Genomic DNA, 17,963 nt, shown 5'->3' on the forward strand with positions numbered 1-17,963 from the left:
TAGCTACAGACCATGCTTTATTTCTCTCGGAAAATAAATCAGACAGTTCACTTGTAAACCAGGGGTTTGATCTATTTTTTACTCTATGTTTTTTTAGGGGCGCATGCTTGTTTATAATTGAGGTGAAAGTATTGATGAAATGGTCTAAGGCTAACTCAACATCCGAAATTTGCGTAGTCAGTTGAATGTCACTATGATGGAGATCACTTAAAAAGGCTTGCTCATTAAAACCTTTAAAATTACGGACATACTCAACATCCTGGTGTGGTGGTCAGTCATGTGACTGTGACAGGATGTGACTTCCCAACAATTGCAAGTGAAGGAATTAGCAAAGTTAAAAAAAAACTTGTTTCTTGTTACTAAAGGTGAGTTTAAACCCATTTAAGAATTCTATTGCTTTAATAATGTGTCCTGTATCCCACTTAACCTAGTCTGACCATATTTCATGATCAAATTTATATAGAACGAGTGTTCTATATAGAAAAATAATAGGAAAACTACGTAATAAGAATTTTTCAATGCTGACAGCAGTGACTCCTGAGTGATGAAAAAAGAAGACTGCAATCATGTCTACCTGCATGCATTGTCCTTTCTGAAGCACTTAATCAGCCAATAGCAGACCTCTAAAGAAGAAGTGTAATCATTGAATCACAGTTCCTTGCACCTTGTCATGTTATGGACTACACGGCATCCTGGTAGGAGAATGGTCAAGGTGATGGGGACCTTTTTTGCATGTTACCTATCTCTGCTCTCATTTCCTCTCTGCATCATAAGTGCAGAAAAAGTATTAAGAAGTATATGGAAATGCAGCCGAACATTCTAATAAAGGCCACGTTGAACAACAGGTTTGACTGCATGACGTGATGGATTTGAGCTGTGGAAGATAGATAGATTACAAACCTTTATTCAGACAGGGAAAAAGTAAACAAGCTAATTTCACAATGCAGAGGTATGTAATATGAAGGCGAGACACTGCAGGTTAATTAGTGTACATTTTTAACTAATAGATACCATTATGAAACTTTGCCAGTGGATTACTTACATTAAACAAAACAATGTTGTATTACAATTTTCCATAAATGTTTGAATATACAGTATATGCAAGTATGGCAATAGCTAAACCATTATGCGTACATTTTCATCTCTAAAATCAATCTAGGTGTTGGATAAAGACTTGGATAAAGAATTAAAAGATTTTTACAACATAGTAGAGTTCAGAGTTTTTACAGAACAGATTTTGGATACAGCCTTTTTCATTTGATAAATCTTTTTAACAGGAGTATTCACACATCCATCGACCTTGGATACAGGAGTTTATTCCATTCCTGGAAGGAGGAACACAGAAACGTAATGATGAATGAGACAGACTGGTAAGGTCTTAAATGAGTTTACTATACTTCTGACTTAATGGTCATGTCTGAACAGTCAGTGAGACCTCTTGTCTTAAACAAGACTGTACACCAGGTGGCAGCGGAGAGACACAGTGGAAACAGGAATGTTTGGGAAATGCTTAACCGGGGTTCTAACCATGCTGACATGTTGATTTGTCTGGTTATTTAAAAAAAAGCACAATACCACTCTGGGCCAATTGCATGCATCCACACACACACACACACACACACACACACACACACACACACACACACACACACACACACACACACACACACACACACACACACACACACACACACACACACACACACACACACACACACACACACACATACATTCCTACATAGCCAACATCGGACTATCGGTGGACATTGACCAAGTTTGGTTCCTATTTCTGGGCATATAAAACTTTTTTTTTTTAAATGTACTTTTAAGGTGTTCTGTCATCATGTTACTTTAAATGGGCCTTTTTAATTTGGTTGAAGAAGTTGCCAAGAGGGGACTTAGGTAATATCTACATATCCATGAGAGGAATACATTCACTTAAAAAAAAACACACACACACACACACACACACACACACACACACACACACACACACACACACACACACACACACACACACACACACACACACACACACACACCTCATATATCCTTCAGTTGTTTTATCTTACCGTTCTGTTCTTTGTGGGACATTATAGCCTTGCCACGGCTACAGTGACCTTGAACTCTGCTGTAAAGCAAAGACAGCATAGCAGCAGCACACGTTTTTAATTGTCTTTTAAGCACAGGTCAGTTCACTTAAAATCCTCCACTGAGGAAATATGCACTGCTGATGGTGTGTGAATGGAATTTGTTCTGAAGGCCATGAATCATCTTCATAGCCAGGCTACGATGCATACGCACGCAGACACATGAATGCAAAGACACAGGATCAGGATGTCTGAAGCTAATAAAACCTTTAAATACTGCAGTGGAATGCTCTGTCCTAAACTGTCCTCCTTCACTGTACAGTTAATGCAATTAGTGTAATTATAAGGGTCCCCAGGGTTTCGGTGTGTGGGGGGCGGTTGGGAGGGTAGGGGTCTCTGTGGCGTAGGAGGGGGAGAAAGAACGGGACGGGCCTTTCCTCAGGAAAACATATCACCTTCCACCACAATAGAGGCCGTCAGGAAACCGCAGGCAGCCACATTGCTCTCTTGAGTCACCGAGTACTTTCGGACACGCTCTCACACTCATCAGTCACACACACACATGCACACACTTTACAACCTGGCAACCCGCACAGCCAGCACACTCCAGGATGACATTGTGCTAAAACACTGCAAGGCAAATCTCCTCAGGTAAGTCTGATTCTCTGCATTCACAGAAAATGTTTTGAGTTTGGATTATGATGCTCCGTTTTTCATTTGGATCATTGCAGAAAAGTTTTGTTCATCAATGCCTGCTGTTACTTTAGTGATTAACATCAATGTTATTACATCAAATGATCACGTTCTCTGTAGATATAATTGTATTTAGATATTTTCCAGTTGCATATTTTTCCCAAACATCAATTGGTTCCTTTCCAGTTGTGATGCATTTAAATGGTCTTTTCTCACTGATGGTTCAGTGATCTTGTTATTGAGGAGATCTCACTTCTTTATTGTTTTTGTTATTTTATGATGAGAAAAGTCACATTTGTGGGAGATTCTCACTGTCCTGGTCTGGCTTGAGTTCACATGATTATATTTTAGATGAATGAGGACTGAATTGTTTGAATTATTGTATTAAGACCATCCAGACCAATCCAGAAAATGCTCCTTTGCTCCACTCTTCTGATGTATCTGACAAACAGATAATAGATGAGTTTTCAAGTAGTTTCAGTTCTATAATGCAACGTTATGGAGATCACGTTCAAACATATAAATATTAGGAATATTTCACATGCATGCTGCAAGGGGAAACTGCGTAAAAGCTGAGAAAAAGTAGAGTCCTTAGAATCCAATGTCCCACTAAAAAACCCTCAGGTACAAGGAAGCCTCCAGGTGAACAAATATAACTAGAATGTTGATAAAAGAGCACACCCCTGTCATAGACAAAGGAAATGGATATGGTTTGTATGAATTCAATATAAGGAAGGTGACTATTAATTCAGAGTATTTGTTTTACAAAAGATACAATTTACATGTTTCCCTTTCAATGGTCCATTGCTTTACCTTTAAGCAGGGAAGTTATTCAAATTCAAATGTGTAAATTTAGGGGACAATTACATTACCACAATGTACAATTTTTAAAATTTCGATCTTGGATCAAATAATTTCAATACAAATGTATAGAGACTAAACTATATTTTATATATTGTTTTTTGTTTAAAGAGATAGATACATGTCCAAAACCATAAAAAAGGTTCACATTTTTAAAGTCTGTCTTAAAACAAAACATACATTGGAACAGTTATTGGTGGCTGCAATATTTCCTCCTGCCCATATAATCTGTGAAGAGATCCCTTTCTTATGCAGTGATAATGCAAAAAAATGCATTTTAAGTGATATATGGAGCTGATGTTAGTGAAACGTCAACGGTAACAGTTGGCTGTTATCCAAAGTTATAGTGAAAGACCATTACACTTGGCAAACTCACTCTGTCAGTGCTTGAGCCAAAAATTGTTAAGTAAAAGTGCGTATGGGCATGTGAGTATTGTAAGTTGCATTATAGACTCAACTCAAAAACAGAGGCCTAATTTCTGATTTGTAGAAGAAAATATGAATCAGCTGATATAGTTATGTTACAGTTCTTAAACTTAAGCTAGTTAGAGTTTTTAGTGTTCCATATTTTTCTATAATATAGAATAATCACATTATATTGAAAACAACAGATTGGAGTGGTAGGTGTCACTGAGATCATAAATCAACTTTCCAACAATTACATTTTTGTCTCCTCAGTGATTGCAAAATAACTTTTTGTTATCTAATCTGTTAGTCTTTAAAAAAAAAGACCAAACCCAAGTCTGGCCAAGTCTTCAGCATTATATTTGACAAAATATATCTTGTCTGGGTTACAGCTTTTTGACTAAGCAACAGAGATTAGTTTAACATTCTAATAAAAAACAACTTCTAAGGATAGAATAAAAAAAAATAGTTTTCTAAATAAATGGATTGGAGAATCTGTGCATTTCAATCGAGGAACCAAATAATTTTGCCTCAATGTTACAGTAAAATGTCCATATCATGCTGTCAAATAAATTACTTATTCTATTGAAAAAAGTTCCAAAAGAGTCCCTTCACAGTGAAATCTTTGCTTCATACAATTCTCCTGCTAATGACTTGGTATACTCAACAAGCTGAAGGTCAACCTTTCCCCACTCAGATAACATAATTGTATGTTTCTAAATGGTATAATATTTATATAAGGCTGCTAATCAGCATGTGCTAAATGCAGCAATGTTATGAATTCATATTTCCTATTTACTCGGGGAAGTACATTGCATAACCAGCATGTGAAAGGATGTTTTTGGTGGAACTGTCTGTTGGCTGATGTATCACCAAAAAAACACTTTCCCGCATTACATAAGTTCAGTTTTCAGTCAGAAATTGCTGATCTATGCTCAAAGGATATCAAAGGATAGTCATGTTGTAGGTCCATGTATAGGGATTTATCAGGTATTCTGCAGAAAATCTAGGTTATAAATTCTCTATCGTGTAAATGCCATACAAGATTCCAATGGATTGTGTTTACCCCAAATTTAGATAACCGTTAATGGTGGAACACGCAATTCTGGACAATGCTTGTAGTGATAATCACTTTTGTCAAAATGAGTGAATATCTCCTCACGATCCGCTACCTTTCCGTAATGTGTGTACACTGAAAACGAATCCAGTGTTAATACACAGCCTAGGCTCTGTAGACTGGCATGTTGCTAGCAATGGTGGGCCCCATTTGTTAACCTACCAGTTAACAGAGCCTTGGAAGTGTACTAACACTGTTTTTTTTCTTGCATGGTATAGGTAGTGGGCGATGAGGTGATATTCACAGATTTTTACCTATAACTGATTTTGACATTTTGAGTCCACCTGTAAGTACCAGATATTGTTTCAGTAAAAAAAGAAAAAAAAAAATCCAATGACATAATCAGATGCTTTCATATTTTACCATTTAATAACTGGTCTCTGGTAGAAAACTTTGCATATGACATTTTCCTTGCATTGCAGTTGATTAAATCTCAAGTGCAACCATGCCCATTCTGAAGAAGCTCCCGGGAAGGTCCAAGAGCTGCCAGGAGTTCCCCAGAGTCAACGGTGAACTGATCCTGCCCCGGCTGGACTTGGACCTCAGTCACTTGAATGATCTGAAGGAGCTGAACGATCTGAAAGACCTGAACAAGAACCTGAACCCCTTTGAGGATGTGGACCTGGACGAGGAGGACATGAACGGAGGTGAAATGGGCCTCATCATGGGGGAGGTCAGAGGGAACTTCCATCTCAGGTCCTCCCGTGATGGTGAAGAGGAAGAGAATGAGGTGAACGCAGAGAGGCACGGAGCAGGGAACCCTAAAGGAAAGCCCCTCAGAGGGACCCTGGAGCGAATCTGTGGCGTGTCGCCCCTCAAAACCCTTGGAAAGCTGGGGAAGGGGCTCCGCAAATCCGGACGTAATGTTTGGGGGAACAACTCTCCCCACTACAGCCCAGGAGACTCAAACACTCTCCCGCCACCAGAGAGGGAGAAAAAGAAAGGACTGCGCAGGGGCTCGGAAGGAATTATGACCCTGCTCCGGTGAGGAAGAAGAATTCACATCTTAGGTTTTATATGTTGTGTGTCATTGAATGGTAAAGAAATTTGAATTACTGTGTGCGCTTGTGATTGGCATTCTTGTGGAGTGCTCAGAAACTCTTTTAAGTGTATGACATTTTTGATGATGTCTATAGTTACAGTAGCTACAGTATATACTCAACAAACTCAGAGAACCAATTTTTTTTTTAAGATTAAAAGTTAATTTTTTTATTGAAATCAAATCGACACCCCCCCCCTCACCCCCCAGAAATGCAAAACAAAACAAGGTGTAACAATCAAAGAAAAACTGTTGAACAGCTGTGTGTTAACAGCGTGACAGATCCCAGACGAGATAACGTCACTATTAGTTGAGCCTATAGCGTGCTTATTTCCTGAGGAGTTATATAATATGCTTTTGCAACTTGTTGATCTACGGAACCTCTTTTGTTTTTCAATGACATATTGTGTACTTAGTGCGCCCACTGAATAGGACTAATTTTAACTCAGTCAAAGCAGTCATGCTTACATGCAGCGCAGCTTAACAGAATGTGCAGCATTCCAAACATAGCAGTACAATGCAATCCTTAAGTCTCATGAATGTACTTTATTCATACATTCCTGTATATGCAAATCATGCAGTCTGATATTATATCTTATTAGATCTCTTCGGAGAGACTCATTCATGTTCATTTTGGATATGGTGCAGCTTTACAGGTCGGCGTAAACAGGAGCGCAGAGAAAGCCTGCCCTGCGGAAACCTATGCACAGACAGTGAGGCGGAGGCTTCCAGGCGGCCGTCCTTCCTCAAGATGGTCAGTCTGGGCAAGCTGAAGAGGGAATCCATGTCAGACAAGGCGTCTCACGAGACTGAGGAGGAAACGGACGAGGATGAGCCGGTGGTCAAAACCAGGGAGCCCCTCTCAGGTAACAATTGAGGAAACATCATGTGCTAAAAATCCAGGCCCTGATCAAACATCTATTTAAAAAAATAAATAATATACAATCAACAGACTTAGAACATTTTCTCTTTTTGCAAGGAGTTTCCCTTACCTTAGAGCTTCAGCAGTTACTTCCTTCCAATCCTAGACAACTCTCTGGTGAGGCCGAGAGGTCCCCAGATCCCTGAGTCACTGGGTTCAATCACCACCAGGCTGTTAAAGCAGGAAATGACCACGCTTCCTCCAACAACATGGATCCTCTAGATAGAAGTTCAACCAAGCTACTGTTCATAGACTCCACAGGGAACCTGGCTTGGGATAGAAAAGTGTGAGGAATCAGCAAGATATTAGCCAGTTTGTCAGCAACATATTAGCCAGTTTGTCAGCAAGACATTAGCCATACACAACTCAATAGCAATAACAACATAAACACCCTTTCCTTCTTTGTTGGTCCTCCATTTTGTGACTATTGCAAATAAACTTAGCCTCTCATCTCTCTTCTTATTCTCCCTCTAGTCCTGGAGATACTACAGCTGGTCAACCACAGGGACCTTCTCTTGGCCGACACACACATTCAGGAGCTGGAGCGAGAGTGTGAGCTGCTGGCTCTCCTGCCGTCGACAACTCCTCCAAACCTTTCTCCTAGCCCTTGTCCCAGCACCCCTACCGACATGATCCCGCTATCATCCTCATCTTTATACGAGTCACTCAGCTGTTCCAATGCAAAACTGGACTCGGGTGTGCGGAAGGCTAAGGACGTGGAGCTCCTGTACGAGGCCCTGCAGAGGGAGATGTGGGATGTAGTGCGAGAGTCCCTCCGCCAGCCCAGCGCTGGTCCCAATCTTGGGTTGGTGGTCCTGGTGATCCAACAGGAGGAGCACGCTGATGTGGCCGGGGCCCTGAAAGTGGAGACCAAACCAGAACGAGAGGGACCCTACATTCAGCCCAGCCATCGTCCCAGGAGACTGAAGATGAAGTGGAGACAGGCTGTGGCGGAGGCCGCAGATTGGAGCCTTCCAAATCAAGTAGATACCCAGGCAGGTCAGTTGGCCTCATACCTGGAGCGCCTGAGGAGTCGCATGGTGGATGACCTGGATGCTGCTAGGAGGAACGCTGTATCCATTTACCCGGAGGAGTTTGCTGCCTTCCAGGTGTATGTGGAAAGTTACCATCGAGCTGTGGCCAAACGTCTTCAAACCATTACTAACGGCCCGCTGCAGGTCACGGATGTCTACTCACTGTTGGACTGGTTCTACAACATCTACAACAGGTAGAGTACCTTGTTTGACCGTGAAACTTAGATACTCACATGCATTATGATATTTCAAACCTGAAAACTGAACATTTCTATGAATTATTTGTCATTTTTTTTATCAGGGATGTCCTTGGAACCATTGGCACAAGCACACAAATCAACTATGCTCAACTGGAACCCATTCTGCCCCAAGCCACTGTGGACAGGCTGGAACAAGACTGCATCAGTATTGTTAGGGTAAGAAATCATCATTTTTGCACTGCTGTTCCTTAGAAGGTCTGGATTGAAGAAACATTTATTATTTAGTGTGTTGATTTTCAGGAGAAGGTGACAACAGAGCTCATTCAGGTGTTGGATGACGAGGAGAGGCGATGGGCCCAGACTCTGCACATAGAGGAGTATCAGTCCCATCTGGCACGCTCTGTCATCCAGGTGAGAAAACTCTTGGAAATTGACTTTTTATTATCTTAGTACATCTTTTAAGCCTAAAATATAACTGTCTTACCGCCAATTTCTTTCACAATTCCAGAGGTTGAAGGTGGACTTGGACAGATCTACATCTGTTAACCAGTTTCTAGGGGCAAGAGTGGCTCGCTGTTGTCTCATTGGACTGTCTGACTTTCTCTACAAGTGAGTATATACTGTAGTATCAGAGAGAAGCATTGAAAGTTAGCATTTTGCTAAACAAACTTTGTATAAAAAAAAGTACAGAGGATTATAAATTAGAAAACAAGTTGTTGGATTTTCAGAAAGTGAAAACAAAATACATGTTAGTAAGTGTAAGTACACAAGTACTGATGTTAGAACATTGGTTCTATTATATGGGATATGCTGTTACTGGATTGATGGATGTCTTGAATTCAGAGCAGTGACAGGATCAGGGCAAAGACATGTTTGGGAGTAGGGGCTTAAGCACAAAAAAGGGCACTAGACCCAACCAACACAAAGTATTCCCACCATCACACCTCTGCCATCCAAAATCACTTTGTTCATGCATATAGACACTCACCGGCCACTTTATTAGGTACTCCTGTTCAATTGCTTGTAAAACAATTGACCTGTCTGCTCTTTCTCCTCTGACCTCTGACATCAACAAAGCATTTTCATCCACACAACTGCTGCTCACTGGATATTTTTCCTTTTTCGGACCATTCTCTGTAAACCCTAGAGATGGTTGTGCGTGAAAATCCCAGTAGATCAGCAGTTTCTGAAATACTCAGACCAGCCCGTCTGGCACCATGAAACATGCCACGTTCAAAGTCACTTAAACCCCCTTACTTCCCCATTCTGTTGCTCGGTTTGAAATTCAACAAGTTGTCCTGTCCAGGTCTACATGCGTAAATGCATTGAGTTGCTGAGATGTGATTGGCTGATTAGTTATATGTGTTAACAAGAAATTGAACTGGTGTACCTAATAAAGTGGCTGGTGGGTATGGTGTGTATACTGTATATATGTCATGTTACAAAGGTTACCATGTGTGCCATTCCTCTATTTGACCACCGGATGGGTTTCTGTGCCATATTTGAAAATATAAAAAAATATGCAAATAGAACTATATGCTTTAGAAGTGAATTTACTGGTTTCATAATTGAAATATATAGTCTTTATATATCTATTTTTATTGACCTTTGGACATTCGGGGCACAAGGGCAGGGGCTCAAGCACCCATTTGGTCCTATATATATATACATGCCTGGACAAGACAGGATTGATCATTTATAGACTGTATTAGTTCTCATAAAACCATATGTGTCCAGTTTCCAGAGGAAGGTTGAGATGTTTCATGAGACTCAGGCAGAATTTGGAGACCGAGGGGATGGATATGTTTCCAGGACTATAGCTCTGGTCAACTGCTGCCCTCCTCTCAGGTACACAGAAGTTTAATCATTCATTCATTTTTATGTTAAAAATGTCTTTAAAAAGGATTTCTGTAATTTGCTGTCAGTTAAGATTCGTACCTCCTGTTTACTATGTAGATCCTTAGTGGAGCGCTGCAGGCAGTGCGACCCACAGGGCAGCGAGGATTGGGTGCAGAGAGCAAACTCCTCCCTGGACAGGATCATCAACCAGTCAGTCAGAGTGCTGACTGACAGACTGTTTGAACACATCAGGGTAAGTAAGCCATGAGCGAGTCTCACTTCAGTCCTCAAAACTTGTCTGGCCTTGCTTACACTCAAACCATGTGCAGGAAATGTGATTCAATTATATTTTGGCGATTAAATAATTATTCTGATACTTCACTAAGAAGAATAAGCAAAAGAAAATTGATATTCCTAATGAAAGGACCTAAAGATTGAGCCTTTGTATAGTGCTTGAGTTAATTGAAATAGTTAATCAGAACTCTGTCTTTTATTGTTCCAGCCCTTCTTTGACAAACTGATAAAAAGAAAATGGCTGAACAACACAGAAGCTTTTGAGGCTATTGAAGCCAACATTAAACAACACTTCAAGAAGTTCAGAAGGATGGACCCTCCACCTTATCAGGTAACACTTGTTGGGTCAAACAGAGGTGGTGTTTTACATGTTGAAATACAATCCAGAATTAGCCTGAAGGTAATGTGTAACCAGTCTGTGAATCATGTTATGACTGATAGACGCTGGTGGGTGAGGTGCACCGACGGGTCCTGGTGGAGTATGTCCGAGCCATCATGCGGGGACGGGTCATCTGCACATCTTCCAAGATGAGGAAGAGGATGGCTATCCGCCTCCAAGATGAGGCCAAGCAGCTGAAAGGACTCTTTAAGGATCTGGTAAGTCTGCACTTCGATCAAGCAATGCACCTATTGAGGACACATCTGTGGTTATTTTTCATTGCATGGTGCTGGCTCTATTCTACTCTACTCTACTAGCCTTTTTTGGTTTTACACTATGTATAGGTACCTCATACCTACTTTTTCAGTACTACTCCGTCGAGGTACCAAAAAAGTTGTTACCAGGAACAAAACTGTGATTGGTCAGGATGTCATCAGTGTGCAGCACTCTATCCTTCACAACAAACAGTCAAGCTACGTTTGCTGTTGCAGAGTTTGAGCTTGCTGTCTCAAGTCTTTTTTATTTCCAAAATTGCCATTCCGGACAACCATACCCTGATCGCTCGACAAGTTACAGACGTTCTCACATTAGTTGCAGAAGTGAAAATCCAGTGGGAGCTGGAAGGGGCCACCCAAAATGAGATTCTACCAGCAACTCTCTTAACAGTGCACATGTGCATGATGGATACAAATACAAGTTAAAAAAAAGAGTAAAACAATGAAAGCCTGCTATGACACGGAGTGGTAAAGGACAGAGCGTCACTTCATACAAAAACAACCTGTGCAAATAATCACACTGATGAAGACTGAGTGGAAATCGGACACTAGAAAAGGACCCAATATCAAAGGTGAGTAGAGTAGAGTAGAGTAGAGTAGAGTAGAGTAGAGTAGAGTAGAGTAGAGTAGAGACAAGTACCATGTAATAGAAAATAGATAATGGAACACAGACTTCTTAGTGTAACAGTACTGCCTGTATCCTGAGAAGGAGAATAAAATCCAAAGCATACAAAACAGAACTAATAATTGCTTTTTAGGAGTCCCTTAGTGTTATTAATAATTTCAAAATGCTGATTCCTAAAAGCTGGCACATGGAATGCAGTGTCTGGAGTGTAGCCTGACCCTGGAACTTCCTAGGTCAGGAATAACTCAGACAGTGTTGATACAGGAGTGAGCTCTGAAAAATGGCTGCCGTCAGTGAGATGGAGATGGATGGACCGGGCTTACGTTAGCACTTGCCAGAGGGAGGGAAGAGGGTGTAAAACAAACTAGGCCTGACAAGTGTGGCATTTTGGCCCCTTTCTGTGCGCTAGTTCAAACAAGTGTCCGTCACCTCGGCTGACAACAGGAAGCCGCTGTGTTCAGAAGGAACGTCCTGTTCCTGTCAGCTGGCTGGCTTTGATGTGCCTCTGGGATGGCCTTGATGGCCTTTTTTCGCCAAGGAGCGGGATGAAGTGTCCGTGGAAACTGGGAACCATGGATGGGCGGGGGCAGGAGGTGGGGGTTAATGGCTGTCTAAAAAGGACACCGTTATTTTTAGTGAATGCCAAGCCAAAGAATTCTGCTGTTTTCTTTTCTGAAGGAAAATCCGGACTTAGAAAAACAGTGGTGGAGTTTTGTTTTTCACTTAACAAATCACTTAAATGTTTGACCTCTGGACTACTTATTTTCTTCTAATTGTGATGTATTATCTTAAAAATACACGTTTCATCAAAGGAATAACCTGTTTGAATGAACAGTGATAAGATGTGCAATGAACTTTACATTTCGTTGATCAAATTTCCAAATAAAGCTGAATTAAATCTTTGATTTGATGGTTTGTCATAGTAATGGATACTTGTTGATGCACAGTAATTAAGTTGTTGCTTAAGTTTTTTGTTTTATCTCTCTGACTCAGGAATCAACTTCATCCTGGTTGGACAGCATTATTAGCCACCTAGCAGACATCATTCTCCTGGAGGACACTCCATCCATCCAGATGGAGGTTGCTGTCCTGGTGAAAGAGTTTCCAGACATACGGTAAGGTTTTTAACAAATTAACACTGTTGGAACATTTCTATTGCAACCAGGAAGCGTCTATAAAAACAGATATTTTTACAATTGTACCCCCGAAGGTCCTATATTATTTTATGCTTACTGTAACACATTTACAGTGATGTTTTTGGCACTGAGCCAGAGCAAGGAAAATGTAAGACTATGTATGTTTTTTTTTTGTGTAGTCACAATGGATCAAAACAAGGAAAAGAGGAAACATATCTACATTAACTTTGCTATTTTTGGAGGGGAGCGCGGGTCTGTTTTGAGAATGGATGAGGCTGAGAGGCCTCAGGGGGGGAGCCCCAGCCACAGAGGCTGTTTGTGCACAGATTGAGACTCAGGTGACGGTTGGCAACGGCCGCTTATGACGCATAACCCTCCGTGGAGCAGACAGGAAGCTGCTGCCGAGTACTTCCTGTTGCTGCCACCCTGCAGGAGACAGACTGGTGCCACACTTGGAATGAAAGAGGGAGAGGTGTGGAAGAGGAGAGCAAAACATAGTTGTTCAGGCCTGGAGACATGCTAACTCACTGTTTGACTCAACCCATTTATTTACTGTATGGTATCCCCTGCTGGTATTTTGGGAGAACAAAGGCTGGCGGCCTTCCTTGAGTTTTCTGGGTGCTTAAGTCCATTCATGCACACGTGTCTGTGCCTACACATGGGACATTAGGACTGTCCCCAACTAAGAGTTTACGTAGTTGAATCTGATTGGTTGAATCTTGCCTATAGTCTTTTAATAGTCTAATCATGTTTTTTTTCGCGCTCGTTCTCATGTGTGACATTGGCATCCATTTTTTCCACAACAGACAAAGAGGCTGAAACAACCGATATGAGTTTATCTTCTTGACTTGGCACAATAAACCATTTTATTTCGACTTATGCTGGGCTTACACTACACGACTTTTCACGCGATTTGACAGTCGCAGACAATCTTCCAATGCCGGACTGAAATCACAGAAGTCGTGCTGGAGTTGTGGCGCGCCCCTGTAATCTCAGTCGTTTGGTGTATGGTGGTCTTCCGACCCAATTTCAGCCAGTCTTCTTCCCGTCTTGACGTTCCGACATTATCAAACATGTTTGATATTATCGTTAGTCTTAAGGGGTTGGCTCAAGCAAAATGACGTAAACACTGCCACACTCTCGCATGCACCAAGCACGAGGAGGAGGAGCGGCATTAGTCGCGACCTGTGTCCGCCTGTAAGGCACTTATTTTGGACACTTTTTCCTTGAAGCCTCGGCGGGAGAACCAGGCTGACAGCCGCGCAACCTTAACACTTTACCGTCAAATACAGGGTTAGACGTTAAAATTATAATAACTAAAGGAAGTCCCCCGCTCGGAATATTGAATTAACTTTTTTTTTATTAAATAATCACTATCGCGTTTGCGGAAATAATATTAATCTCAATAGGAATCTAGTTGTAGTCTTGCAATATGAGACCCCCTGTCTTTTCAAAATCTCATTCTGTGACTGAAAACTAATGACTAGTTGTCTTCAGGTGTGAGTTGATTGTCTTCAGATGTAAGAGGGTTTCAGTCTTCAGTCTTTTCAAAGTCTTTTAAAAGTCCTCTAGTGTAAGCCCAGCATAAGTCTACCATTCACACACACTAAGGAAATTGATTTAAAAGCTCAAGAGTTATTTTCAATTGAATCGTCAACTATTCGGGTTCACCCCTATATAAAACACTAGTAATGATTTATTTACCAATGATTCAGGCTAGTTACAGATAAAGGACCTTCGTGAATTGGGCAATTTTAGAGAGTGGCACCAAACATTCTGTACTTTCCAGAAAAAGATGCCATGACTCACAGAGATGTGACTGCTACTCATAGTCATGACAGCTTTTCAGGACACCATAGCAAAACCAATTTGTATTAACAGCCCTGTCTACCCCTCTTCCTCCCTATGTCCTTCCTCCCCACAGGAAGAAGCACGTCTCCACCCTGCTCAACATACGTGGGATGATGCGGCAGGCAGAGCGCCAGGAGATCCTCAACATCGTCAAAGACTTTGAATGCAGCAACGCCCTGATGTGCCGGGACCACGCTCTCTTCTCCGACATCCCCATCACCTCCGAGGTGCACTGCATCAGCCTTGGTTTCCTCCGCCTTGCCATGGCTGTCTCCAACTGGTTCTCAGAGCACCGTCCCAGGCGAAACCGCAGGGCCAGCGCCAGACACCCCAAACCTCAGCCCGACGAGAGCCACAATATGGAAGAAATTAATAAACTTAACAGGGAAGACTAGCTGTTGGCGTTTGTGTTAGAAGGGCAGTCACAGACACACTACTGTGAAGATACTGATGAGATGTACATGCACCTTGAACCAGAACTGATTGTACCAAATATTGTTACCAGCCACTTAAAAGAGAAAACTTGACCTCAGGTACCGCTTGTACTGTACACACTCGCTGACAGTTCTCCATCTCCAGATGTGCATTATGAATGGAAATGTGAAACAGACTTTGTATCTTAATAGCTCACTCATAGTTTGTAGTATTTTGCGTTGATCAACAGAAGTAAACAAGTGGTATCAAATATCCTCAAAATGTAACTTCTGTCTTGTTTAGCCTTTTTATTTAACCTCACCATTGCAGAAACAACAGCTAACAGATACAATGCAATATGATTGGGACTGTCTTGCTGTTTTAACATGTATTTAACCAACCATATACAGTATATACCCATTTTCTGGTATATACTCAATGTGTATGCTAGGATGTAGTGTATGGAGATGTAAATGTGTTGAGCTCTCACTGTGAATGAAATGGATCTGTTGCTGGAAACATAATAAAAACCCATTGACTGGGTAGACTGAACAGATACAGCAGCTCTGTCATTTTGAGTATGTATTTAATATTCTGTAAGTTTTTGTCTACATACTGTCCTAGTTGTGCCAACTCGCAGAATGGATATGTTGTTGTACAATGGTCTTATTCTGCCTATATCTAACTTTAGATGTATCCTCCTGTACATGGGAGTGTCAGACACTCAGTCTGGAGCTATGTTAAACAATACATACCCAAAAGGCCTGAGGGTCTGACGCAGAACCAATGCTGCAAGTACATATACACACTTACATTATGCCTTGGTTGTTTATCTTAAGGATATGGCAGCTTTGTTCAGTAAACTGAGAGCTTGAAATATGGGGCTCCGCCACGGCTACTATATGACGCTCTGCCGTCATACAACAAGAAGGGTCATACACCCCGAGGCCAACAACGGGATGTTTTTCGATAAACAAAGATTTCCTGTTGTCCACCAAGGTGCCAACGGATGCTTTTATTGGAGCCAAGTTTACGTTATGCACTAGGAGGGAACTTCCCCTCTGCCGTTCAGAGTGGAGGTGCAGCAGCATCTGAACTTTTTCATCTCTGAGCTGCTTGTGGGCTTCTCAAAACAAAGTCCAGCAGCCACAGCAGGGGTCATTCTGCACACTGACCTCTGCAAGTTGTTGGCTCCACATCCCAATTTGAATGACAAGCGGGCTGGTGGAAATGTAGAAATAACTCCTAAGGTCCTTTATCAAGTTGTTGAAATTGTACAAATGGTGGTTGGACCACTGACACGCAGAATATCATGGAAATACAAATCTGCTCAGGTGTTTGGTTTCTAATTGGCGCAACAATGACATGCATTGAGGTCCCCCAGGGGACATAATGTGCCTAAACTGATCTTGGTGATGCAGATTACATATTGGATTTGATATATTATATAAGATATAGCTGATGAGTTGCACCAACAGCTTGTTAACCTGAAGTTTAAACATCATTTTAATTGATTAATTTTAAATGTTATTACACAGAAAGTGCAGACGTAACCGGATCACTAAAAGAAAATAGTTAAATCCAGACTTTTTACGTTGATCCAATAAGTGTACCACCTAGTTATTAAGTAGTAAGCAACACATAGAAATTAAACATGCTTAAAGGAATAGTTCAACAATTTTTATATTTAGCTTGTTGCCTCACTCAGGTTCAAAACAAGGTGACAAAAATCTAATCTTTAACTGTGCATGCATTTTTTAAGAAGGAATGGGCATTGGTTGCTAACCGCTAGTTAGCTTAGCTCAAAGACTAGTAACTGGACATTCTTACATCTCTTTCTTTACTCTCATTGAAATATCCAGTGTTTGCGCTCTGAATGTTTAAAGTTTACACACTCGTCACAATATCTGCTTTGGTTTTGTTTGTTTTGCTTATTCTACCTCTGTCCCATTTCTCAACCACATTCCCACTTCTACAGGCTACATTGCCATTCTCTACCTGTCCAATAGAGGATACTGACTCACACTAAGCCACTCATCCCCGCCCTACTGTTCCCCCTCTCCCATCATTCCCATCCACTGATCTCCCCTGCCACCTACTCACCTGTGTATCATTCTCCTATCCCCATGTCAGTACTTATACCAGTCTCTTTTCCCCAGCCAGTGCCAGATTGTCTGGATTGCATCCGCCCTAGCTTTCCAGCCTTTGTTAGCCTGCCGACTTTGCCTGGATGACCTTCTTCCCCATCCAGGACTTATAATTATCTCCCCTTTGGATAGGTTTGCCTGTTTTGACTGCCTACACAGTTTTGCGTTTGCCTGTCTTTATAATCAACCTGGTCTCAAGGCAAGACACTGCAGGTGAATAGGGTACATTTTTGTACTTATATATATTATCAAGGAACGTTGTCATTTGATTACCTATATGAAAAAAAAATTAATTGTATAACAATTTTCTTCACAAATGTTTGAGTAAATGTGCTCATTTTCAATATCGTACTAACTATGCCTACATTTGCATGTCTGTAAAAACGAAAAATCTTGACGTTGGATGAAGCCTGAGTTAAAATCCGTATCAACATATTAGAGTCCAAAGTTTTTAAAGAAGAGATTTTGGATACGTCCGTTCTTCACCGATGTTTGGCTTCATTGCTGTGCAATTTTAATATTTTCCAAATGCATGGAAATTCACAAGAGTACAGCAGAATAGAATATATTTAAATTTGATTTGTATTGGAAAAATACCAGGTTTGCCATGATGACTAAACTTGAAGTCATTGTTACTGTTGA

The 17,963-nt window shown here is 41.2% G+C and overlaps 1 protein-coding gene across 1 annotated transcript; it reads left to right on the forward strand.

Moving 5' to 3' along the window:
- Positions 1–2,656: 2,656 nt before the first annotated feature.
- Positions 2,657–15,589, forward strand: exoc3l2a (exocyst complex component 3-like 2a). Its single transcript, XM_080041172.1, has 13 exons — positions 2,657–2,741; positions 5,589–6,150; positions 6,854–7,071; positions 7,602–8,355; positions 8,463–8,577; positions 8,662–8,772; positions 8,870–8,970; positions 10,099–10,209; positions 10,318–10,453; positions 10,703–10,825; positions 10,936–11,091; positions 12,767–12,888; positions 14,834–15,589. Exons 2-13 carry the CDS (start codon positions 5,612–5,614, stop codon positions 15,153–15,155), a joined length of 2,808 nt encoding a protein of 935 aa, XP_079897298.1. The 5' UTR covers positions 2,657–2,741; positions 5,589–5,611; the 3' UTR covers positions 15,156–15,589.
- The last annotated feature ends 2,374 nt before the right edge of the window (positions 15,590–17,963 follow it).

Source organism: Ammodytes marinus (assembly GCF_949987685.1).
Source record: "Ammodytes marinus genome assembly, chromosome: 14".
Taxonomy (NCBI): domain Eukaryota; kingdom Metazoa; phylum Chordata; class Actinopteri; order Uranoscopiformes; family Ammodytidae; genus Ammodytes; species Ammodytes marinus.